General features: G+C 41.6%; 1 protein-coding gene across 1 annotated transcript in view; it reads right to left on the bottom strand.

Annotated features, from left to right (window-relative positions):
* Positions 1–26,781, bottom strand: part of LMBRD1 (LMBR1 domain containing 1) — a 236,733-nt gene that overhangs the window by 158,458 nt on the left and 51,494 nt on the right. Inside the window, exon 6 of the mRNA XM_073336361.2 lies at positions 9,946–10,034. Coding sequence (XP_073192462.1) covers positions 9,946–10,034 — 89 coding nt within the window. The remainder of the gene's footprint in view (positions 1–9,945; positions 10,035–26,781) is intronic.

Consider the following 26,781-nt stretch of genomic DNA (forward strand, 5'->3'; position numbering starts at 1 on the left):
GACTGGGGCAGTCCAAATGTGGGTTTACCCCGTCACCGGGGAATCGCAGGAGCCAGTGTGGGCGGCACCAGGAGGGACATGATCTCATGTGCTGCCTGCAGGGCCTCCGACATGGACAGTACCTGGAGCTGGTGGAGGCCTCTGCCACTATCCGGGGTGGCTTGCGGGCAGGCTACCCCGCTCAACCAGAGCTTTGGCCTGAGATTCATATAGGGGGTAAAGACTTGCCCGGCCCGGGACATGGCTCGCACACAGACTTATCTTTTCCCTTGCGGGAAGTTGGAGACCGAGCCCGTGCCGTCTTCTTGGTCGGAGCCCCGGATGTGGACTGGAACCGGCCAGTGAACGGTCCCAGTGGGACACTGCGTATCGAGGGCACAGGGCTCGATGCTGAGTCGGAGCTATGCTCCGGTGCCCAGGGTAAGGGCCAACTCCATAAGGATCACTATCACTCGAATATCGCACTCCTCCTTAGTCTTTCACTTGAAGGACTTGCAAATTTTGCACTTTTCACTAACGTGCCCTTCACCCAAGCAACACAGACAGCTGCTGTGTGGATCACTAATGGGCATGGGCCTCTTGCAGCAATCACAGGGCTTAAGGCCTGGGGACCAGGGCATGCCCCATCCCAAGGCAAAGTCCCGTTTGGGACCTATGAAGTCTAACTATAGCTAAGGGATTTACTAACACTAACAGAAAACTATATACACTATCATACAAGAATTAACGGAGTTCGTACGAACAAGAAAGCAACAAAGCCAGCTAAAGCAGCTACAGTTCCAGCATGGTCACTGGTGGCAAGAAGGAACTGAGGGTGGGGGGAAGCCGGCAGCACCTTATATACCGTGGCATAGGCCTGCCACTCCAGGGGGGCACCGGAGCCCAGTCCCCAATGGATATTGCTGAGGGAAAACACTTCTGGCACCAGTGCATGTGGTGAGCACGCACCTAAGTTGAATGGACATGAGAAAGCACTGTAAGAAGAACTGGATTATACAGCAGAAAAAGTAAACTGGAAAGATTTTCACTAATTTCAGCTTAATGTCAGATACTACTTGGAGCAATAGTAGGCACAACATTTTCAGAAAGCAGTATTTTTTAAGTTGACAACGTCCCTTTCATGGTACTCATTTACTTAACTAAAACTCCAGGAGATTTTTTTTTCCCCCAAACAAACATTCTCTTTCTCCAAAAGTTTATATTGAGCTAAACTAGCCCTGTAGTCAGAGTATAGATGCTTTGAGTTATGACAAATATCTTCAAACCCATGACACTTATCTGTTGAATCAGTGTGTAACCTGAAACTGTTTTTTCTAGTTAGCTATCCATCTGAAACTACATCCTTCGTTTCAAGCCACCATGCATGCTCTGAAATGTTTTATAACCTCAGTCAAATTCTGCCAACTATATGACCATATGGATTACAGGTATGGCTGCTCAGTTTCTCCTTGATTTATTAGTATAAAATGTTATTTGTACAGTGCTAGCCCCTAACTAGCCCCAATCATAGACCAAGAACCCATTATGCTTGGCACTGTTCAAATACATGGAGACAGTCCCTGCTACAAAGGTCTTATCCCAAGTGTAAGACAGGACATTAGGGGGTTACAGAGACAAGGGAGCACAGGAAAAAAATGAGACAATATATTGTCAGCATGATAGACAGCTGGTGTGCTGACAATTGCCTAAGTGTTTCAAAAGCATAACGAAGCAGTGATTTAAGGAGGGATATGAATTATGACAGTGAGCTAGTTTTGTGGAGGTTTATGGGGAATCTACCCACGTGTGAGATGTAGCAAGAGCACAAGCATCAAGGTGCTGTTTCAAAGTGAAACAAATGGGTGATGAATGCTGGCATCTGTGGCACAGCAGATACAGGAGTTGTCATATCCACAGCATTTAAGAGTTGAGAAGTATCATGGAGATATACTATGAAAGTTCCGGGTTGGGGGGGATTGGAGGACAGAAAGAGAGATTAACATGGTTGAAGCAACAAGCTAGGAAAATTATCTTTACAGCAGTGTTTTGATTAGATATAAGAAAGGAAGACTGCATTTATCAAGACCAGTGAGTACGTTGTCAAGAAAAGACAGGTTTTCGTTGCACAGATTCAGAGAAGAGGCACATCTTAGCGATGTTATGCTAGAAGAATTGGTAAGATTTAGACATGACCTGGATGTGAGGATCTAGAGAATGCGGAGTCTAAGATGATACTGAAGTTACAAGTCTGAATGACAGAGGATTATATGGATGTTATCCACAACGACTGAAAAAGAGCTTGGAATGTGGAAGATTAAGCACTCTTCTGTCCTCAAGAGGTTACAATAGAGACAATAAGTAAGTAAATGAGCCTAAAACAATATTTAAGGAAACAGTAATAATGAAGTGAGCTGTAGCTCATGAAAGCTTATGCTCTAATAAATTTGTTAGTCTAAGGTTTCAGAGTAACAGCCGTGTTAGTCTGTATTCGCAGAAAGAAAAGGAGTACTTGTGGCACCTAAGAGACTAACCAATTTATCTGAGCATAAGCTTTCGTGAGCTACAGCTCACTTCATTGGATGCATACTGTGCGTGTATATAAAAAGATCTTCTGCACTTTCCAAAGCATGAAAAAATACCTCCTCCCACCCCACTCTCCTGCTGGTAATAGCTTATCTAAAGTGACCACTCTCCTTACAATGTGTATGATAGTCAAGGTGGGCCATTTCCAGCACAAATCCAGGGTTTAACAAGGTGGTCTGGGGAGGGGGGGTAGGGAAAAAACAAGGGGAAATAGGCTTGAATAGAGACTGGGAGTGGCTAAGTCATTATGCAAGGTAACCTAAGTTAATTGTATCCAATTTGCAAATGAATTCCAATTCAACAGTTTCTCGCTGGAGTGTGGATTTGAAGTTTTTTTGTTGTAATATAGCAACTTTCACGTCTGTAATCGCGTGACCAGAGAGATTGAAGTGTTCTCCAACTGGTTCATGAATGTTTTAATTCTTGACATCGGATTTGTGTCCATTTATTCTTTTAGGTAGAGACTGTCCAGTTTGACCAATGTACATGGCAGAGGGGCATTGCTGGCACAGATCACATTGGTGGATGTGCAGGTGAACAAGCCTCTGATAGTGTGGCTGATGTTATTAGGCCCTGTGATGGTGTCCCCGAATAGATGTGGGCACAGTTGGCAACGGGCTTTGTTGCAAGGATAGATTCCTGGGTTAGTGGTTCTATTGTGTGGTATGTGGTTGCTGGTGAGTATTTGCTTCAGGTTGGGGGGCTGTCTGTAGGCAAGGACTGGCCTGTCTCCCAAGATTTGTGAGAGTGTTGGGTCATCCTTCAGGATAGGTTGTAGATCCTTAATAATGCGTTGGAGGGGTTTTAGTGGGGGCTGAAGGTGACGGCTAGTGGCGTTCCATTATTTTCTTTGTTAGGCCTGTCCTGTAGCAGGTGACTTCTGGGAACTCTTCTGGCTCTATCAATCGGTTTCTTCACTTCCGCATTCTAGTTGTAAGAATGCTTGATAGAGATCTTGTAGGTGTTTGTCTCTTTCTGAGGGGTTGGAGCAAATGCGGTTGTATCGCAGAGCTTGGCTGTAGACGATGGATCGTGTGGTCTTGTCAGGGTGAAAGCTGGGAGGCATGTAGGTAGGAATAACGGTCAGTAGGTTTCCGGTATAGGGTGGTGTTTATGTGACCATCGCTTATTAGCACCGTAGTGTCCAGGAAGTGGCTCTCTTGTGTGGACTGGTCCAGGCTGAGGTTGATGGTGGGATTGAAATTGTTGAAATCATGGTGGAATTCCTCAAGAGCTTCTTTTCCATGGGTCCAGATGATGAAGATGTCATCAATATAGCGCAAGTAGAGTAGGGGCATTAGGGGACGAGAGCTTAGGAAGCGTTGTTCTAAGTCAGCCATAAAGATGTGGGCATACTGTGGGGCCATGCGGGTACCCATAGCAATGCCGCTGATCTGAAGGTATACATTGTCCCCAAATGTAAAATAGTTATGGGTAAGGACAAAGTCACAAAGTTCAGCCACCAGGTTAGTCGTGACATTATCGGGGATAGTGTTCTTGACAGCTTGTAGTCCATCTTTGTGTGGAATGTTGGTGTAGAGGGCTTCTACATCCACAGTGGCCAGGATGGTGTTATCAGGAAGATCACCGACGGATTGTAGTTACCTCAGGAAGTCAGTGGTATCTCGAAGGTAGCTGGGAGTGCTGGTAGCGTAGGGCCTGAGGAGGGAGTCCAAATAGCCAGACAATCCTGCTGTCAGGGTGCCAATGCCTGAGATGATGGGGCGCCCAGGATTTCCAGGTTTATGGATCTTGGGTAGTAGATAGAATATCCCAGGTCAGGGTTCCAGGGGTTTGTCTGTGCGGATTTGATCTTGTGCTTTTCCAGGGAGTTTCTTGAGCAAATGCTGTAGTTTCTTTTGGTAACTCTCAGTGGGATCAGAGGGTAATGGCTTGTAGAAAGTGGTGTTGGAGAGCTGCTGAGCAGCCTCTTGTTCATATTCCGACCTATTCATGATGACAACAGCACCTCCTTTGTCAGCCTTTTTGATTATGATGTCAGAGTTGTTTCTGAGGCTGTGGATGGCATTGTGTTCCGCACGGCTGAGGTTATGGGGCAAGTGATGCTGCTTTTCCACAATGTCAGCCCGTGCACGTCAGCGGAAGCATTCTATGTAGAAGTCCAGTCTGCTGTTTCGACCTTCAGGAGGAGTCCACCTAGAATCCTTTTTTTTGTAGTGTTGGTAGGGAGGTCTCTGTGGATTAGTATGTTGTTCAGAGGTATGTTGGAAATATTCCTTGAGTCGGAGACGTCGAAAATAGGATTCTAGGTCACCACAGAACTGTATCATGTTCGTGGGGGTGGAGGGGCAGAAGGAGAGGCCCCGAGATAGGACAGCTGCTTCTGCTGGGCTGAGAGTATAGTTGGATAGGTTAACAATATTGCTGGGTGGGTTGAGGGAACCATTGCTGTGGCCCCTTGTGGCATGTAGTAGTTCAGAAAGTTTAGTGTCCTTTTTCTTTTGTAGAGAAGCTAAGTGTGTGTTGTAAACGGCTTGTCTAGTTTTAGTAAAGTCCAGCCACGAGGAAGTTGGTGTGGAAGGTTGGTTTTTTATGAGCGTATCCATTTTTGAGAGCTCATTCTTAATCTTTCTCTGTTTGCTGTAGACTATGTTGATCAGGTGATTCCGCAGTTTCTTTGGGAGCGTGTGGCACAAGCTGTCAGCATAGTCTGTGTGGTATGTAGATTGTAATGGATTTTTTACCTTCAGTCCTTTTGGTACGATGTCCATCTGTTTGCATTTGGAAAGGAAGATGATGTCTGTCTGTATCTGTACAAGTTTTTTCATGCAGTTGATAGATTTCCGCTCCATACAGCTAAATGCAGTGCCTTGCATAATGACAGGTTTCAGAGTAACAGCCATGTTAGTCTGTATCCGCAAAAAGAAAAGGAGTACTTGTGGCACCTTAGAGACTAACCAATTTATTTGAGCATAAGCTTTCGTGAGCTACAGCTCACTTCATCGGATGCATACTGTGGAAAGTGTAGAAGATCCTTTTTATATACACACAAAGCATGAAAAAATACCTCCTCCCACCCCACTCTCCTGCTGGTAATAGCTTATCTGAAGTGATCACTCTCCTTACAATGTGTATGCTGGAAATGGCCCAATTTGATCATCATACACATTGTAAGGAGAGTGATCACTTCAGATAAGCTATTACCAGCAGGAGAGTGGGGTGGGAGGAGGTATTTTTTCATGCTTTGTGTGTATATAAAAAGGATCTTCTACACTTTCCACAGTATGCATCCGATGAAGTGAGCTGTAGCTCACGAAAGCTTATGCTCAAATAAATTGGTTAGTCTCTAAGGTGCCACAAGTACTCCTTTTCTTTTTGCGGATACAGACTAACACGGCTGCTACTCTGAAACCAGTAATAGGAGTGTGCTTACATAGGCTAAGAGCATAAGCTGATAGTTCCAAGTCAATTCCCAAAGATCTTCCGCCTAAATAATTTCAATTATGGAAGTAGCTAGAGGCCCTAGTTAAGATATGGGAACCCTATTGTGGTAGGCACAGCACACTTTTGCTTTATTAAAAAAAGCACAAGTGCAGGAAGGGGAGACAGATAACGTAAATGTGAAACAAGCATGTTTCAACATAACTAATAGTCCTAGGTAGCAATGTCTTCTAGGAATCAAGGTAGAAGTGGATCTTGAGGAAGGGGGATTTGAAAGAACTTTCTCTTGGTAATTTATGGACTAGCTCAGAAAGTTCACATACAAGGGGCAACAGAAGAAAGTTTAAAGATGCTTACCGGAGAAGCAGACAAGGAAGAAATGAAGTTGATGTTATCAGTTATCACTTGCACAGCAGAAGTGGTGTATCAGTAAGCCCCTTGGTTTAAGCTGAAAACTAAATTTTACCAAAAAATTCCTGGGGCTTACAAAAATTACTCAGTTTTGTCCAATTTTCACCCTGCTTTTATATCATTCAAATACATTAAAAAACGTGTATTGTATTTTCCTAATAAAACAATGTATGGCATGAGATCTATGTATTAAAATAATACATTAGTTTGTGTGTGTGTGTATATGCAAAGCTGCCTATTGAAGTAAGGCTTTGTATTAGTCTAGAAGATGCACACAACACAAGCTCTGAAGTGCATGTGCATCTGCAGATAATCGATGAAAGATTTGACACACTAAAATAGGAAGAAAATGAAAATCTGTATCAAATACATTTCAGAACACAAGTATTAGAAATTAAAAAAAAAACAGGAGAAAAGGATGAAGTTGAGTGTATGCGCTGCAAATGCTGTGGCCCAATTCTTAAAGGTAAATATTTATAGGCTAATAGTTCTAGGGTTACAAAAATCAACTGATAATTCAAATTACAAGTTTTATTTGGGAATTAGAGATATAGTTTTCTTAAACTCAGAGGTGGCATTGTGTTTTGAGTTCTGTTTTAGTTCTGCAGCAAGCCACACTGATGAACAGAATTCAAAGCATTAATCTACTAAACACTTTTCTCGCCATCTTTCCATCCACCAAAAAAAACCCAGATAGTCACCCAGAAAAATTAATATAGTTTTTTGCCCTGATTTTTGCCTCTTTTTGTTATCGTGGTAATAAACACTCAAGTTCCCAGGAAAAACTAAATAAAATGAAAACTGAAAACAAAGGGCCCTATATATCAACAACAAAAAAGATAATCTGGGTGGGGAAAAACTGTGATGGGCTTTTAAAAGCAAAGCAAAAGACGAACTTGATGTGGTGGAAAAGGCAGGGTCAGTACAGTGAGCCAAAGGATGGTAATGTGGTGAGAAGAAGCCTGTATGTGATGAACAAAAACCCAATAAGGATGAAGATATGATAAAAACAAAATGTTTTACCAAAACAAGAAAAGTATTGAGCACAGGGACTGAAATTCAGTACTGGCTGGGGAGGAAGCACGAAAATATAGGATGTTAAGTCTTCTGTTTAGTTTCCTATGATTACATAGAAATTCTGGACATTTTTCTTTTTTACCTCCAAAGTGTTCCAACAGTTAGGATAGTAAACAGATAAGACTGTTAGTAATAAGTAGTTTGACCTTGTTCTGAATACTGAATTTTTTCACCATCTTACAGAATTCTCAGAAAGCTTAAGACTGAAGTATTTAGTTACTCAAATAGTTACAAACAAAAAACAAAACAAGCCCCTTTATTTACTATTTTTATGCTTGACAGAGGAGTCCAGTCTGCTACTAGTTCAGTTATCAAAGACCCGATGGTATTATATGACCCAAGGTATTCAAACCACCAGGTAAGTAAACGAGAGACTCACATCTGCAGTGTACTTTGGACCAAGTTATATGCAAGATTCAAAACACTTAATCATTTGTTGTAGAAAAAGTTAGACACAAAGTCACACTACAAGAGGCCACTTATCCATCTGAATTAGTAATCTGTCTCCATATAATGCCTGTAGTCAATTGTGTAATGAAGAACTATATGCTACTGCCAACTGGCTTTGTTTATATACTAAAAGCAAGATAAATTACAAAGTGTAACTTCTTACATTAGAAGTATTTGTTCATATATCTAATCCTCTAACTCCTGATTGATTTTGGCAGTGAAACATATATGCAAATTAAACATTAATTGATTTCCATCATTTCGTGTCTCAATGACCGCACATGTCCCATTGCTTTTGTATTATGGGAGAGCAGGATGACTAGAAGCGCGTGACTGGGCTTTAATATATTTGTGTAGTTTCAGATATCCATTTCCTCTTCTTTACAAGCTAAATAAATCCCCAAACTAGCCTTTGTCCCCCTCTTCTTGTATACCTTCACTATATCCTGGGCAAGTCAAAAGCAATATTCTATTGTAGATGTAAAGCTTGTTACTGTAGTCTTAATATTCTAGAAGTTACAAAGCATGCCCAACATCTTTCCAGATGCATTTTTTATACCTTCGTATGGAGAAGTTCTAAAATGAAGAGGAGCATATAAACGGACGTAATAGCCTAATTCAGTTTGCCCATAGACTTAATGAATGAAATCCTGGCCCCACTGAAGTAACAATAGGAATTTTGCCATTAACTTCAATGGGGCCAGGAATTCATCTAAGAAATTCAGACAAAGGAACAGCATCCAGGAACTCTTAGTCTTGATACACATTTTGTGGTGGTGAAAACTTGCAAATCCACACTATCAAAAAGACATTTAGTGCCTCGGTTCGTGTATTTTTCTCAGAATTATTCTGTTTTGACTATATCCCAGAATCCTTTGACTACAGCTTAGTGTTGGCCAGAAGTCTTCATTGTCTCCTCCAAATAAATAAATACACCAAACTTTTTCTTAAGTTAACAATTCAGAATTTTATGAGTAGTTTAATTTTTCCCCTCTAGTAAGCACCACAACTATGCTGACTTATTACCTGTGTTAAATACAGCTTTTAGAGACCTTCAACCCGATTCAATTTTAAGTTTTTCCTATACCACCCATCACCATAGTATTAAAAGATACTAACTGTAATCCTGTCATTTTTATTAACCATTCATCTTTGGCATCCAAGTCATTACTAGTTGTACTGAACTTCACTGGTCTTAGGGCATCCATCACAATTACTAAACTCCTAAAAAGTAAGGGAAGACTGTCCAAAGTCAACAGTCTCTCCCACTCCTTGTACAAACCCCTGTTCCTCCTCCTCAACATCCCTTGACTCTTCTCCAGTGGAGCCTTCTACACTCAAATTTGAGGTAAGCTAAGCTAATAGAACTGGTTCCCATCCAGCAAATTTGATGTGCAAAGCTGACATCACATACCTAGAGCACTGAAAGGAATATCACCTCCCTATTTTGCAAAACGTGTGATGTCTAGTGCAAAAGATACAAAGAACTCCAATCTCATACCCCAATAGAGCAAGGTTTTTCAAATATTTGGTTATAATTCTGTGTGATGTTAAGACTATATACATTCGCTGTATGACTTAAGATCTTAAACACTTATAGTTTTCTCTTAGTAAGATGCAAAGAAAAGATTGGACTTTTACATGGGTAACAAGGATGTCTAGAGATATAACCGTTAATGACAAAGTTTTTGGAAAGGGTAAAAAGTTTCTTGAGTCAGGGTTTAAGCTAGTCTCTAACTATTAAGGATTAGGATAACACCATTATGGGAGCAGTTTTTTGCAGCTTCCTCTCAGGCATCTGGTGCTGGTTACTGATGGAGACAATACTGGACTACCTGGACCACAGGTCTGATCCAGTATGGCAATTCCTATGTTAAAAACATTTTACCTGTCAATTAATAACTGAATTCAAACAAATTCTATTCCTTATGAGAAAGCACATGCTATTTTTCTTATTCAGATGCCACTTCGCACTATTAAGGCAAAAAATATAATTAACTGTTTAACGTCAAGTTAAAACACAAAATTCCTGAAAGAACTTACGACTACTTCCAAGTTCCTCAAACAGGTATTTCACTTTCTCCCACTCAGTGGAATTTCTCTTCTGAGGAACATCCAATGGAATGAAGGCACTATAACAAGAAAAAAATTTAACACTTCTTTAAATTTTTTAATAATTATTACAAATTAAAATATTTTAATGGGAAATCAATCTACTCCTGAAGAAAAAATCTCCTACATCAAGCTGAATATACACACACACATATAGAATGATTTTCTTCCAGAGCAATTTTTCATTTTAGTTTATATCCCTTCATACTAGCTATGCTTTTGTATAAATCAGTTTCCAATGTTGCAAATATTCTTCCTGCAAGTTATACGTAGTATAAGAGTGCTCTCTTCAGTTAAGATAACTATTTTAAACAGGTAGTTTATTTAGTGTACACCTCTGGGTTCTTCATACATAGAAAATAGTGGAGAGCATGTTATCAGATGCAGCAGCAGTAGTAGCCAAGTGCACAGTTGAGAGTGGGATTTAAGCATTTCAGTTATCCATTCAGTGTCGGATGGCATTAATTTCCACTTTATACTGCTGTAGAAAGTGCTTGTTAAGCTAAAATACTTATCTTCATAATACATTTTGGTCCAATTTGAACATCCAATTCACTAATTTTCACAAATATAGTCACTCAACATGTTCGAAATAAACTAGTTTTTCTAAAAAGACCATCTGTTTCCACTTTATTCTTGCAGTTCGAAAGTCTCATGCTATATCATTTATGCTGATCCCATGGTCCGAGAACTTCAGTTTTCTGACACCACGAGGCCTGATAAGAAATTCAAGTATAGTGTGATTCCAACCTTCATTATTATGACCAACACATGCTGTGCATTGGCAGCAATGCTGAACAGAGACCACCTCCTCACCTAAAAAAAATAAACCTGACAAAAGAGTGTGGAAAGTTTTGAGCTATCAATGACTTTTTTTAAACAAAAAAAATGCAGCAAATAATTCTCCACCCCAACCATCAACCATCTAAACACTAATATTACACTGATTGTGCTAGAGTGCAACTGTTTACTGTGCAACCTGGAATAGGTTTACTGCAAAAATGGGCACAAAAAAGGAAGATAATTCTGAGAAAAGTAAATAAAAGGCACCCTTTCGCAAGTTAATCTTTAATAAATTGTATTCTTTTGTAGGGGTCAAGGAAAATACAACCTGAGATTACTTGTAGTTAATTATTTCAGTTTTACACTATATGGTTAAACCAGAAAGAATTTGCTCATAACCAGAATAAGCCCAGATATTTTTGGGACACAGACAATGAAGTGTGATTTTGGGAGCTGACCAAAAAGTTCTAAAAGCCATTGTGGCAATTCTGGGGGATGCTCAGTCGTGATTATAGATCTGTACTCCAAGATTTATTTTATGTACAGATTTTTGAGATGATATAAACAATGTCAGAGGAAGCAGAAAGTTTCACCACATTCCCCCCAGGCATAAAACTTGTGAAAAGTCACAGAGCAACCTTCACCGGGTTGCTCTCAGATGGCCTGGCTAGTCAAGTAGGTGGGTGGGGGGAGGCAAAGGAAAGACTTCACAGTTAGGCTTTGTAATAAAGGAAAGTGGTAGTTGGGCTCAGGCACACCAGAAGGGAGGGGCTTTGAAAAGAGCGAGTCCTTGAGAGAGGGAAAAACTGACTGGGAGGTGCATTCTGGAAGTAAAATGGAGACCAGGCTGGGTCCTTAGAGCTCCAGGGCTTACCAAAAGAATCTAAGTTGTGTATGTTCTATTCCAGTAGCTCATGAGGGAAGCCCATCTATATTTGCTTGTAGTGAAGTGTAAGATTAAATGCACACTTATGCACACTATTTTCTTTGACGCTTTGTACTATTTGCTAGTAGACATACTTGTTGCAAAAAGGTTGTTTGTCATTGCAGATCACTGGACACAGGTTCCTGTCAGATCTGCACAGTGATAAGCAATAGACAGAGCATTGTAATCAGATCCCAGTCTAATAGTGGAAGAATTGTACAATTCCACCCCAGGACAAGTAAGGGCATGTCATAAAAATAAAGGGAAGGGTAACCACCTTTCTGTATACAGTGCTATAAAATCCCTCCTGACCAGACGCAAAACCCTTTCACTTGTAAAGGGTTAAGAAGCTAAGATAACCTCGCTGTCACCTGACCAAAATGACCAATGAGGAGACAAGATACTTTCAAAGCTGTAGGGGGGTGGGGGGACAAAGGGTCTGTCTGTCTGTGAGATGCTTTTGCTGGGAACAGATCAGGAACGCCATCTCAGAAACTCTGGTAAGTTAGTAAGTAATCTAGCTAGAAATGCCTTAGATTTCCTTTTGTTAAATGGCTAGTAAAATAAGCTGTGCTGAATGGAATGTATATTTCTGTTTTTGTGTCTTTTTGTAACTTAAGGTTTTGCCTAGAGGGATTCTCTATGTTTTGAATCTGATCACCCTGAGGTATTTACCATCCTGATTTTACAGAGGTGATTTTTTTTTACACTTTTTCTTAAATTAAAATCCTTCTTTTAAGAATCGGATTGCTTTTTCATTGTTCTTAAGATCCAAGGGTTTGGGTCTGTGTTCACCTGTACAAATTGGTGAGGATTTTTATCAAGACTTCCCCGGAAAGGGGGTGTAGGGCTTGGGGGGATATGTTGAGGGAAGATGTCTCCAAGTGGGCTCTTTCCCTGTTCTTTAACACGCTTGGTGGTGGCAGCAGCATAGGGTTCTAGGACAAGGCAAAGTTTGTACCCTGGGGAAGTTTTTAACCTAAGCTGATAAGAATAAGCTTAGGGGGTCTTTCATGCAGGTCCCCATATCTGTACCCTAGAGTTCAGAGTGGGGAAGGAACCTTTACAGGGCATGACACCCAAAAAGACCCTGATAAAAGGCAGATGTAGAGGACTGATGTGTAGCATCAAGGAATCTTGCCCCTATGTTATTGGGGTCTTTTTCCAGCAGCAGACTTAAGAGGCTGCTATCACTTCTGAGGTTGAAAGTCCTGGTATCAAGAACGTTTGCCTCGGATGTCAGAAGCAGAGGGATATGTGGATGTGATCTGTGTCAGATCCAAAGATCCAGGCCTTGATGCCTTTAGTGCTCTCTCACTGAAGAGGCTAATGCTCTCAAAGGGAAGATCTTCAATCTTGCCCTGTGGTTCTGATGTAAAGTCAGAAAAGCCTAACTAAAAATATCTTGGTAAGCCCTCATCCTCCATGGCCATAATTTAGGTCATTGAGTCAGAAGAATCACAGGCAGCTCTTAGCAAATGCTTGGCCTGGATATGACCCTCATCACTAGGGTATTTGCCGCTTCCTTTTACTTCTCTGGAAGGGAATCTATGGCATGCGATGGCATCCCAAAAGGCATGACTGCAGTAGGATATTAGACTCATGTCATTGGGTATCCTGATGCCAAGAAAGTCAAATGAATATGCTCTTCTTCCAATTATGTCCAACTTCCATTTCTCCCTGTTCAAGGAGGGGGAGGGGCAGCATATGGTGACTAATCCCTCTCACTCTCTTGTGAGAAGACACCTAAAATTTTGGCTACAGGATGCTGCGTTAAAAACTAGAGGCCCTTAGCTGCTAGTGGGTTCATCCTGTCTGTACATTTAGGGACAGGCTGTCCCTAGCAGGTTGAAGAAAACAGAACCAAGAGGGAGAGCTAGCTCCTACTTTGGATGGGACTACAGGATATGAAAACAGTGGTCCCTGCCCTGGAATCTTCCAACCTTATCAACAGCTAGGGTCTGTTATCCTCTCTAGCTCTTCAAACGGTGTACTCATCACACACTGAAGATGACCCAATCTGGTCCTCTGGTGAGACAGATGATGATGTTCTCCAGGGAGACTTATGAGTCTTCCAGGGTGTTTATCTTTCCAGTCATCCTTGTCAGGCTGCTCTGTATGATGGTTAGGAAGAGGTGACAGGAGAACCAGTGTCCCTGGTAGCATAGGCTGAGACATGGGCTGGTTGAGGATGCCAATGCTGGCATGGTGCCAGTGCTGAAGTATGCCTTATGAGTCTGTAGATTAAGTCAGTGTAGACATAAGCTTCTAAGAGGTCCTTTAAAAGCTCGTAATAACGTCACATCAATAACTGGAGAGTTTCTTGCATGAGATCTTGCCAAGAAGCTGGTGGTTCAGGCAAAGGAGAAAGATCTGAGTTCACTGGTCTGCATGAGAGACTTCATCCCTTATGGCACTGGAGGTGCTCTGTGTTGTTCCTGGAATGAAAGGAGGACTAGATGACAGTCCTAAATTCATCTTTCAGATGTCTGACTTAGTACCATACAACATTTTGATTAAAGACTAGAATTACCTAAAGTTAACATAGCACATAGCAATTAAAATTGGCTAATGGATAGGTCACAGAACGTAACTATAAAACGCATATATTTCTAAACAAGTCCCATAAGGGGTTGGTTCTGGGTCCTATGCTATTGAACATTTTTATAAATGACCTAGAAGAAAACAAAAATTACTGAAAGTTTGAAGAGCACAAAAATTGGGGGAGCAGTAAATAAAGAGAACAGACCACTGTCAAAGCAATCTGAATTGCCTCATATACTGGGCACAAACAATATGCATTTTAATTCAGCTAAATGTAAACATATATACCCAAGTACTAAGAATGTAGGCCACACTTACTAGATGGGGGACTATCCTGGGAAGCAGTGACTGACATTTGGGGGTCATGGAGAATAACTGGTTGAACACCAACTTCTAATGAGACACTGTGGCCAAAAGGCTAATAAGATCAACAATATACTTAAACTGTGGTGGTTCATAGTTTGATGTTGCACTCTATGCGCTTTATGGAAATATGCTTATGAATATGACACAGCTGGAATATGCTTTATGCTAAATACCCCTTGTATGGTGTCATTAGAAATCTTGTAATCCACTAAGTGTGTTCATCCTACTTGTTTGCATGTATTATTTCTATATCTGGAGTTAGGAGCGTGATGGGTTGGATCACAGAAATCCCCTTGGGAAATGCCACTTGATATGCTCGGACTACCTCTAAGCCCGTTTTCCCGAGCAGCTTGAGAATTCAGCGACCTTCCTGGTTTGAGCCAGACATGCTTGCCCACTGCGAACAGTTCCAGGTCTGGACAACATCCCCTAAAAGCTGCAGGCTTAACTGAAAACAGCTTAAGAAGTGTTCCTGTCTCCTGCACCCAGAAACCCAGCTCCCAGTGGGATCCAAACCCCAAATAAATCCATTTTATTCTGGATAAAGCTCTTATACAGGGTAAATTTGTAAACTGTCTGTCCTTTATAACACTGATAGAGAGATGCACAGCTGTTTCCTCCCCAGGTATTAATCATTTACTCTGGGTTTATTAATAAGCAAAAGTGATTTTATTAAATACAAAAAGTAGGATTTAAATGGTTCCAAGTACTAACAGACAGAACAAAGTAAATTACCCCCTTTGTTCTGTTCCACCCCCTTATATGGCTCTGGCACAAGGCATGAGTCTTGTCTCTGTGGGCCCTCACTTCTACTTCTAAATGGAAAGGAACCGAAGTATTCAGGTTTGATAAATATGTACTTTTGAATATAATTTTCATCTTCTTTTGGTTCTAGACTTGTGAGGGTTCCCTCCCCACTCTGAACTCTAGGGTACAGGTGTGGGGACCTGCATGAAAGACCCCTTAAGCTTATTTCTACCAGCTTAGGTTCCTACTCCTCCCTAATATCCCCCCAAGACCCCACACCCCCTTTCCTGGGAAGACTTGAAAATAAACAAGATGAACACAGACCAACCTTCGGGTTTTTTCAGGACACTTAAAAAAAAAAGATTCTAAAAGAAACAGAACTTTATTATAAAGAAAAAAAGGTAAAAGAAGCACCTCTAAAATCAGAATAGAAGATAATCTTACAGGACAATCAGATTCAAAAACAGGATTTTCCTCTGGGCCAAACTTTAAAGTTACAAAAAGAAAACCAGGAATACACCTTCCTCTCTGCACAGAGAAAATCACAAACCAAAACAAAAATAAGCTAATTCATTCCCTTACTAGTACTTACTAATTCTAATGGAGTTGGATTGCTTGCTTCCTTGATCTGTGTCGGGCAAGCACACACAGACAGACCAAAACCTTCTCTCCACCCCCCCCATTTGAAAGTATCTTGTCCCCTTATTGTTCCTTTTGGTCAGGTGCCAGCCAGGTTACATGAGCTTCTTAACCATTTACAGGTAAAAGGATTTTGTGCCTCTGGCCAGGAGGGATTTTATAGTACTGTATACAGGAAAGTTGTTACCCTTCCCTTTATATTTATGACAAGACTTCATGCAGGTCCTTCATGGATGAGGCTACTAAACCAATTCTACTTTGGATATCTGGCCAGCTGAACACATTTGATGATGACAGTTTACTGCCTAGATAAAGTCACCTATTACTTCCACAATTTGTCCAGAAGCACAGATATCTCGTATCACAACTTTTGTGCCAACACCATGGATTTTTGGTTTTGCCCAAGAACATCCGCCTCAACCTGGAAGCTCTCTAGCGCATCTTTGAAATAGTCCTCTTTGGTCCAGATACAAATCATCATCTGCAAGTTGACTTGACAGTTATACCAATATTTGCAGATCATGCTCAAGGACACAATTCATTTTCCAACAGCATAGGGCTGGGGCCAGGACACATCCCTGCTTCATCCTGGATCTAGTGTAAAACCAGTCAGAACTATGGGTCCCACGACACACCCGTGCCAGAATCATTAAGTAGAACTTGAATCAAGTTCTCTGGAGAATGTTGGAAACACCAATGACTTGTGGTGTCTTCCACAAGGCAGCTCTATTGACATAATCAAAGGCTGTCTTTATGTCTACGTATGCTGCTGTCAAAGGTTAGTCGACTTCACAATGGATCTTAGATAAACCTAGTAGCCAATCCCAATTGCTCTGGTGACAATGTTTCACAGGAGAGGCTGGAACATGGTGAATAGGACATATGTGGTGACTTTTCTGGAACAGGGAGCAGAGAGTTATTGGTCTATATATATACACACACACACACACACACACACACACACTACCCTCTGTGTGTGGGCCTTTCCCCCTATACAACGGGATAATCATCCCTGCCTTACATTCAGTTATCTTCCCAGTAGTCCATGCCCTAACAGTTAACATGCTACAGTTATGGGCAGGACACCCGCTTTGCACTTTGTTTTTTTTAAATGGCAGAACAAACCTCTTCCAAGGCAGGTACATGTACATAGGTTTTGGGGTTAGAGACTGCATTTACTGAAATCGAGACATGGAGTTGCTGCAGGATGGTTAAGTGCAAACCCTTAATATTCTTTCCATCCACAAATAAAGCTAGAAAAGACTCTAGGAACACAGGAACAAATCTCTAGGACCAAATCACTCTGCAACGGCGGAACAGTAACTGATAGGTGCACTAATATAGAACATCACCGCTGAGGGAGTGCTCATGCACCTCCCAAACATGGCTTTTGAAGGCAGTTCCATAGCTCGATGCCAGAGGTACTGTACACCAAGTATTCAGAGGTTCTCTTCCAAAATTGATAGCTTTCTGTAGATCAGAAGTTCTGCTCAGCGGGACCAAAAAAATCTAGTTTATTGAACAGATCAGATACTTGTATCACGTAGTAAGAGCTAGCACTAGCAGCGGAAAAATGTTCTTAAAAAGATACAAACAAAATGAAGCATATTCAATAAGATCAATAAAGGCATGGCATTATTTTCATACATTCTTCACATTTTCAGATGTTCCACTTTAGCAGGTATGCATCCTGGTAAAAATCTCAGCACTGTCCCCCTTCCACTAACTGACTGCAGAGATGCACAACTTCTCCTCTCTAGAGCAGGGTCCTGGTATTGGCTGTTGGAGCTCCAACCATCCATATCTTTTATAGCTACTTGGAATCACTATTTGTCTGGTAAATTTTGAACCCCGCTTTAAACCATCCGATAGCGAGTAGGAAGCTCAGCGTTAGCAAGATTGACTAACAATTTGAGACTCATTTGCTAAAGTCAAGTCTGAATAAAAATGTGAAGGGCAATAAAGAATTTTAAGGTTAGAGCTACCAACCTTATCAAGCTTTAATGGCATAGTATAATACTTTCAGGACCAATATGTGTTTCTTACCACTAGTTTTAGAGAAATGATTTAAAAAAGTCAATCCATGGTCCAGGAATACTTGACTCTCACCCCAGTCAGTACATCCCCCTTTACTACACCTACATACTTAGCTAACAGTATGAAAAAGGCCACTGTTTTAAAGATGCACTGTGAAGAAAAAAGTTTCAGTGTTTCTTTACTCCTCTCTACAACGTAAGAGATTGACTTAAACGTGAATGTCTAGTTGTTTGCATTTGAAATAAAGAATATTAAGTCCTCACAATCCTCTGTTCACTGGTTTCTGAAGTAGGTAATAAGATCTTCAGAACTGTTATCTGCATTTGGAAAGCACTCAGCATGCTGTGACACTTCAATAATCTAAATAAGGTTATTTGAGGTGTAAAGAAAAAAAATCAAGAAAATCTTGAAGCCTTTTTTCAGTTATCGTTCTACATCAAAGAAACAGTAATGGGAAGCCTTTTTGCTTTAAAGTTTACCTTTAAGGCTTAAAGAAACGCTGCCAAAAACATTTCACCAAAATTGGTAGGAGATTTAATGCTTATTTATTTAGATGTCCTTAAATTGCACATATCCATAACTTTTGAAACCTGCACATTAACTGTCAGCTATTCAGAGCAGGGACCATTTTTTTTTTTACTATGTATTTATGCATCAGAGTATAACTCTGAATTGGTTTTTAGAAGGTTACATATCAGCATGTTATCTGAGCACTTACCCCCAAAAGAAAATAGGGTCCTGGCCCCATTACAGCTCCTGGACAGTCATGTAAATACTAATAAAAGTTGAAAAATGTTAGCTAAATTAGGGATGTAAATATTTTAAAAGTTCACCAATTAAACAGAGGGGCTGGGACTGCTCCGGCCGGTGGAGCCCAGGGATGCTTCTCTGGACGGCTGGCACAGCCCACGGGGCTGGGGCTTCTCTGGCAGACTTGGGTCAGCAGGCCAGTGCAGCTGCTCTGCCCCGCCAAAGGCTGGGAGTTAATGGTTAAGCTGGATTAACCAGTAAGACTAATGCTTACCAGTTAACAGTTTACTATTTTACATTCTGAAACCATTCTTAAGCTAAATACTGAAACGTTTTACATATGCCAGCTTCTACAGGAACCAGTGTTCACAAGCACAATGTCACTGCAATTTGAAAAGGAATACTTGTGGCACCTTAGCGACTAACAAATAGCTACAGCTCACTTCATCGGATGCATCCGATGAAGTGAGCTGTAGCTCAGGAAAGCTTATGCTCAAATAAATTGGTTAGTCTCTAAGATGCCACAAGTCCTCCTTTTCTTTTTGTGGATACAGACTAACACGGCTGTTATTCTGAAAACTGCAAATTGAGTCACTTCTGTGCTTTTAGTTGGGAAAAAACTAACATTATCTGTATTTAGAGAGGCCTTAAAAAAAAAAATCTCAGTATCAAAAGCAGCCACAGAAATTGCAGCTGTCATCATGGTCTCATGCTTAAGAAATTAGTCTCTACATTTTCAGTCTACTTTTGGGTTGATTGGGCTTCCTCTGAGCAGAATTAGTGGCACAGTATTAATTACTGCAGAGGCTGCAACTCTGCTGCTCTAGGTTTTCCAACGCTGAATCTAAACCAGTGGCATGGAACTAGTATAAGCCATGGGGCAGAAAGGGCCATGGTTAAACTACATTAAACAGAGCTAGTGGAGGACAAACATCTGCCTATTTATCTATAGCAATTCCTGACCTTCAGCCAAAAAAGTTTCAGTCCTAGGCACCTACTGCAGAGGTCAACTATGTAGTTCATATCACAAACCTAGCAATGAGAAGAGTTCTTTTCATCTGTGATCTAAGCAGGGTTTTAACTTTTTGATCCAACTGGTGAAAAAGGTAGGGTCAACTATCTATTGTACCTCATTTAACTGAGGAAATGGACCAAACGAATGGAAATGGACCCTGAATCCCTCAGTCTGGAAAGAAGCCTAAGTACAGGACAGAAGGTTACAATGCTTCCAGCAACAATGGAAGTGCCATTTCAGGAAACCCAGAGAAGGTGAAATCCTCCACCTTGTTTTATGAAGTGAGCCTTGAGACATTAGGAGACCTATAATATATTCCAATGGGAACAGGAAAGGAAGTGCAAACAGGTAAACAAAGTTATTCAGGAATATCAAGAAGCCTAGCCAAACAAAAATGGTCACTAAGAATCTATGGAGGTAAAAGTAATTGTCTACTGTTGTAAGAACCACAATGAGTTCTGAATAAATGGTCTGGATGCCAAGGAAGAAAACTTTATTTTGAACACCAAAATGCAAGATCAGGCCAAATAGATTAGTTATGTAATACACGTAATTAGTGACAAAAGTCTGACTAGATCCAAGAAAAATGAAGGTGTAGTACTACAAGATTCATAGGTATGTTATTATTGGCAAATTCTCCTTGAATTAGTAAAACAAGATCTAAGCAGTATTTTGAATGAAGACAACACAAAAAAGCACTGGATGATTCTTGCAAGAGAAAGACCTTTTGGCAAAGGAAATTAAAGTTGTCACACAAGCACATGTACTGAAAGTTTCTGAGATACACAAAGAGCCTATGATCCCAGCAGATACAAGCTCACGTTCGTTGTGGGCTCCCCTTCTGCAAGATAATTGACCAGTGACATATGCCTCCAGAGCACTGACTGAAACTCAAAAGAATTATGTTAAGACTGAACAGAAGAAATGCTGGAAATTGGTTTTGGTTGCAAGCACTTTATGTATAAAATTCAACAGAGCTGAAAGACTAAGCAATTGAAAGGCATATTACAGAAGACATGGAACAAAGTAAACTACTATTTACTTCAGAAAAAAAGTTGCAGAAGTACTCCTTTAATCTGAAAAAAGACAAGGTAAGAAGCTTCTTAAAGCAGTTAGGTTTTCAAGGAGCACCTATGAACAAAAGCAAGGGGCTGCAGAATGGTAATTTGAGGTAGAAGGCCCAGTATTACATTTACAAAACAAAATCTGAAACGCAAATGAGAAACAGTGACATAACAGTTAGTAGCTTGAGTATAATTCAGTAGATGTACCCATGCTTTTTCTATTGACCATCCAACATAGTGGACTGTTGAGATTCTGCACAAAAGGACAGTGTCTTAACACCATACAGCATAAGGTCAGAAGTAAAAGTGAGTGAAATTTTTTTCAAATAGTCATTTCAACAGAAAAATGCATGGGAGAGCACCAAAATGGTTGACAATTTTGGGTCACGTTCGTATATTTTTTTTATTGCCCAAAACAATTAACCAAACTCGGAAGTATCAGAGCATTCACCTGACTGCCTTTGCAGCTGCCCTCTCTTAGGGAAGCCTTTCCTCTTTTCAGAGGTGAAAGTAAGACAGTCTGGTCCAGCATACTGGCAAGAGCCAGTATGCCGTGCCATGCTGGACTGGACCGGCTTCCCCGGCAGTGATTTAAAGGGCCCAGTGCTCCTGCCACAGTGGGGAGCCCTGAACCCTTTAAAGCACCACCAGAGCTCCGGCAGCAGGGCTCAGGCGGGGGCTCCCCACAGTGGCCGGAGCACCGGGCCCTTTAAATCCCCGCCTGAGCCCAGCTGCCAGAGCCCCGGAGCTCTGGCAGCTGGGCTCCAGCAGGGATTTAAAATGCCCGGAATTCTGCAGCAGCCAGAGCCCCGGGCCCTTTAATTGAACCCTGAGCCCTGGGGCTCCCAGCCACCTCTGCAGCGGGGTGATTTAAAGGCCCCAGGGCTCCCAGACAGAGCCCCGGGGCCTTTAAATCGCCTCTTCCGGTTGAGGCCACGCCCCCACTCGTGACTCCGGCGGCATACTGGTAAATCCTTTAAGTTACTTTCACCCCGACTCTTTTCTTGATCAGACTATAGTGGACATGTTAGGCTTCTCTCCAGTTCCTGATACTCGTAATTGCACCTGCCTCTCACTTTTCACTCTGCCTTTTAAGCAGCACTGCATCCGATTCCTCTCTCCTCTCCCCCTCCATGTTGCTGTCTTACACCATCCAACTCCTTCCTATCAGCCTTCTACCAATTTAGACTTCTGACTCTCTCTCCCTCTTACTGCCCAACCTCCTTAGTGAGTTCAACTCCATGCCCATAACTATCCAACCCACTAGCTGCACATTTTATTGCTCTCATCTCTTCAGTTGACTTGCAGCCCTGGTGCAGTTCTCCCACCCACCAAAAGCCTTGATTTGGTCTTCAAGTACTGCTCTCTCTAATCCCTCAGTGACCAAGCCTCATCTGACCATTACCTGATCTCATTCAGCCCTACCCATCTATTTCTACCCCACATACCCTCTAACTTGTTCCTTCCATGACTTGCAGTCCATCACCATTACTGACATTGTGTCTATACTCAGCCTTCTCTCTTCCATTAATATGGTTTATTCTCTCTATGCTTCACTCTCCTGCATTCTTAACTCTTTTGCACCCTCCCATCGCAGGATCTACCCTGCGAATCCCCAGCTCTGGTTCAACTTCAAATCTGCTTTCTCCTCTCCTTTTGCATTGCATCCCTGACCTAACTCTACAAGGAAAGGAGTACTTGTGGCACCTTAGAGACTAACAAATTTATTTGAGCATAAGCTTTCATGAGCTACAGCTCATCGGATGAAGTGAGCTGAGCTCACTCAGCTCACTTCATCCGATGAGCTGTAGCTCATGAAAGCTTATGCTCAAATAAATTTGTTAGTCTCTAAGGTGCCACAAGTACTCCTTTTCTTTTTGCGGATACAGACTAACATGGCTGCTACTCTGAAACCTGACCTAACACACACCCAGATTGAATTCTCCACTACATGTTCATTCTCTTCTCCTATGGTTCTGCCATCTCTCTTACTAAACTTTACTATTTTAAAGTAATTGAATTCTATGCCCACAATCCCAGCCACTTTTTGCCGCCTTTGATTCATTCCTCAAACCTTCCTCCTGGCTCTACTTCTTTCTGCATAAAACTCAATTTCTTTCGAAACAAAATTGAAAATAAAGACCTGACTGTCCCCATCTCCTCGCTTTCCCTTCCACTTCTGCAATTGTCTCCTCTTTCTTTCCTGTCAGACTCAGAAGTTTCTTGGCTGCTCTCTAGCCCTTTCACTTGCCCCAGAGATTATATCCCATCCCCTAATGTCCCTTGCAGCGAGTCTCATCCCTTCTTTTACTCTTTTCCTTAACCTCAATCTCCCCTGGCTTCCTTCACAACATAAACATGCTTTAGTTTTGCATCTTAAAAATATCCACCCTTTGCTCTATTTGCCTCAAGCTAACATCCCACAGCTGAACACCCTTTTATCTCTAAGATCTCAGGGAAATTTAACCAATTCTAGAAAATGCAAGTTCTGCAACACTAATGCATTTTGTAAATTCATGTTTATTTCATTGAATTGTTTTGGTTGCAAATGTCTGAAAAATTTAATGTTTCAAGGTTGTGAAACAAAACTTTAGTTAAAATTACTTGAAATTCTTGGATTTTGTTTAAAGAATTTTAAACATGAGAAGTCAGACAATTTCTCCTCTTTCCCTCTCAGACTTTGTGATGGTACCAAAAGGCTCTGTCCTTCATACCCTTCTGTTTTGCCTTTACATCTTATGTCTGGGTAATTCACCTGCAAACAAAACTATGTATATGCTGACTACTCACAGATCTACCACTCTGCTCCAGAACTGTAAACTTTGTGGATGTTTATAAGGAGCTCTTCCTGAGCATAAAGGGCAATATGGGAGAAAGCACTGGAGAAGGTGTTTGTATAAAGATGTAAAAAGTGGGTCATGGATGCCAGTGTCAACTATGATTGGATAATGACACTGGCCTCCATCACCTACTCATTAAATATTCATACAAACATTATCCTCCAAGTCTCTCCTTAAAACTCTCCTTTGCTGTGATGCCTACAAAAAAAGTAATAGGTTACTGGTACACTGATATTACTATCATCTTGACTAACATAGTAGTCACATTGTTTCCTCATAGTCACATCTGTCTGTATCCCTCTATTGTCTGGCAAACAGGGACCGCTATCAGGGAGTTCTCCAGGTGAAGGAGAAGCAAATATGAGACCCTTGGGGTAAGTGGTTGTCTGTAGTGTGTTTGGGGGTTACTTACTGTATGCGGAGCTTGTGTTTGTCTGTCTGTTTGAAGGACCGTGTGCTGTGGCCAGCAGTTAGAAACTGTGAGCTTCTAAACAAGGTTTGAAATCTAGAAGCCTCTGTTCATTGGCTGAGCCTTAGTCAGGGGGCAGGGCTATCAAGAAGACCAGGGCTTTATAAAGCAGTGAGCAAGCGACCAGGGAGCTTTGCAAACAGGGACCGCTAACAGGGAGTTTCAAGAGGGAGTTTGGAAGGGGAGTGGAAAGGGGGCGAGGTACACTTGCCATTCTTTAAAACCTTTAAACTATCAAAACTTCTTGATTTAAAACTCTATCATTAACCTAGGTAGCTGAAGGAGAGAATGCAGGCAGAAGCCCAGCAGCAGAGTGGGGGTTATTGTACTTATTGCTCTCAGCGTAGCATGTATAATTACCTGCCCTGAGGGTGGGTGGTGTACGTGTGCACTCAGTGCAAGGAGCTCCTGGCCCTCAGAGACCCTGTACGGGCCATGGAAGCCAGGGTGGCAGAACTGGAGGAGCTAAGGGAGGCAGAGAGGTATGTTGATGAGGTTTTCCGGGACACTGTAGATATGTCCCACCTCCAGTCAGACATCCCGCTGCTGAGGATGAAAGGCCCTGAGAAGGAGAGCAGTCAACAAGAGCAGAGGGAAACCTTCCTATAGTTGGGACCCTCCTTTCAGATGATGTTGTGGCATCCTCTTGCACTGAAGTTACCTCTCCAGGAAAAGGCAGGTGTTAGTAATGGGAGATTCCATTATTAGAAACATAGATAGCTAGGTTTATGATGACCGGGAGAACTGTATAGTGACTTGCCTGCCTGGTGTGAAGGTTGCAGATCTCCCTAGGCATCTAGATAGACTTATGCATAGCGCTGGGGAGGAGCCAGTGGTCGTGGTACATGTAGGTACCAATGAAATCGGGAAGGGTAGGAGAGACATCCTGGAGGCCAAATTTAGGCTGCTAGGAAAGAGACAAATCCAGGACCTCTATGGTGGCATTCTCAGAAATGCTTCCAGTTCCATGTGCATGGCCAGGTAGTCAGACAGAGGTTCAGAGTCTCAATGCGTGGATGAGATGACAGTGTAGAGAGGAGGAGTTTAGATTTATTAGGAACTGGGGAAACTTTTGGCATAGGGGGAGCTTATATAGGAAGGATGGGCTCCACCTAAACCAAAGTGGATCCAGACTGCTGGCACTTAACATTAAAAAGATTGCAGAGCAGTTTTTAAACTAAGAGCTGGGGAAAAGCCGATTGCTGCAGAGGTGCACATGGATCGGACAGACACTTCTCTTAGAGGAGAGTCTATTGATAGAGATTCTTTAGGTTTTAGTCAGGAGGAGAGGATGGAAGAGGATGAAGTATCGGCCAGATCAGACGAGAAACATTCACATAAAGAACCTGACACATCAGAAAAGGGCAGACAAACAGTGACAAGTTTTTAAAGTACTTGTACACAAATGCTAGAAGTCTAAATAATAGGATGGGTGAACTAGAGTGACTCGTGTTAAAGGAGAATATTGATATAATAGGCATAGCAGAAACCTGGTGGAGTGAGGACAATCAATGGGACACAATCATTCCGGGGTACAAAATATATCAAAAGGACAGAACAGGTCTCGTTTGGGGGCGGGGAGGAAGTGGCACTATATGTGAAAGAAAATGTAGACAATAAAGAACTCAATAACAGTGGGGGATTTCAATTATCCCCATATTGACTGGGTAGATGTCACCTCAGGACGAAATGCAGAGACAAAATTTCTCGACACTTGAAATGACTGCTTCTTGGAGCAGCTGGTACAGGAACCCACAAGGGGAGAGGCAACTCAATTTAGTCCTGAGTGAAGCGCAGGTTCTGGTCCAAGAGGTAACTATAAGAGGACTGCTTGGAAATAGTGACCATAATAGAATATTTAACATTCTTGTGGTGGGACATTAAAATTTAAGAAAGGGGAACTATGTAAAAATGAGGTTAGTTAAACAGAAATTAAAAAGGTACAGTGACTAGAGTGAAATCCCTGAAAAGTGTCCATGCAGCTTGCAAAGACACCATAATAGAGGCTCAACTTAAATCTATATCCCCAAATTTAAAACACAGTAAGAGCCACCATGGCTTAACAAGAGAAAAGAAGCAGAGAGAGATAAAGGCATCTTTTAAAAAGTGGAAGTCAAATCCTACTGAGGTAAATAGAAAGGCGCATAAACTTTGCCAAATTAAATGTAAAAAATGTAATAAGAAAAGCCAAAAAGGAGTTTGAAGAACAGCTAGCCAATAACTCAAAAGGTAACAACAAAATGTTTAAGTACATCAGAAGCAGGAAGCCTGCTAAACAACCAGTGGGGACCCCCTGGACGATCAAGATACAAAAGGAACACTTGAAGACGATAAAGTCATCACGGAGAAACTAAATGAATTCTTTGCTTTAGACTTCATGGCTGAGGATGTTAGGGAGATTCCCAAACCCGAGCCATCTTTTGTAGGCGACAAATCTGAGGAATTGTCACAGATTGAAGTATCACTAAAGGAGGTTTTGGAATTAATTGAGAAACTTAACAGTAACAAGTCACCGGGATCAGATGGCATTCACCCAAGAGTTCTGAAAGAACTCAAATGTGAAATTGCGGAACTATTAACTACGGTTT

Source organism: Lepidochelys kempii, chromosome 3, assembly GCF_965140285.1.
Source record: "Lepidochelys kempii isolate rLepKem1 chromosome 3, rLepKem1.hap1, whole genome shotgun sequence".
NCBI lineage: Eukaryota > Metazoa > Chordata > Testudines > Cheloniidae > Lepidochelys > Lepidochelys kempii.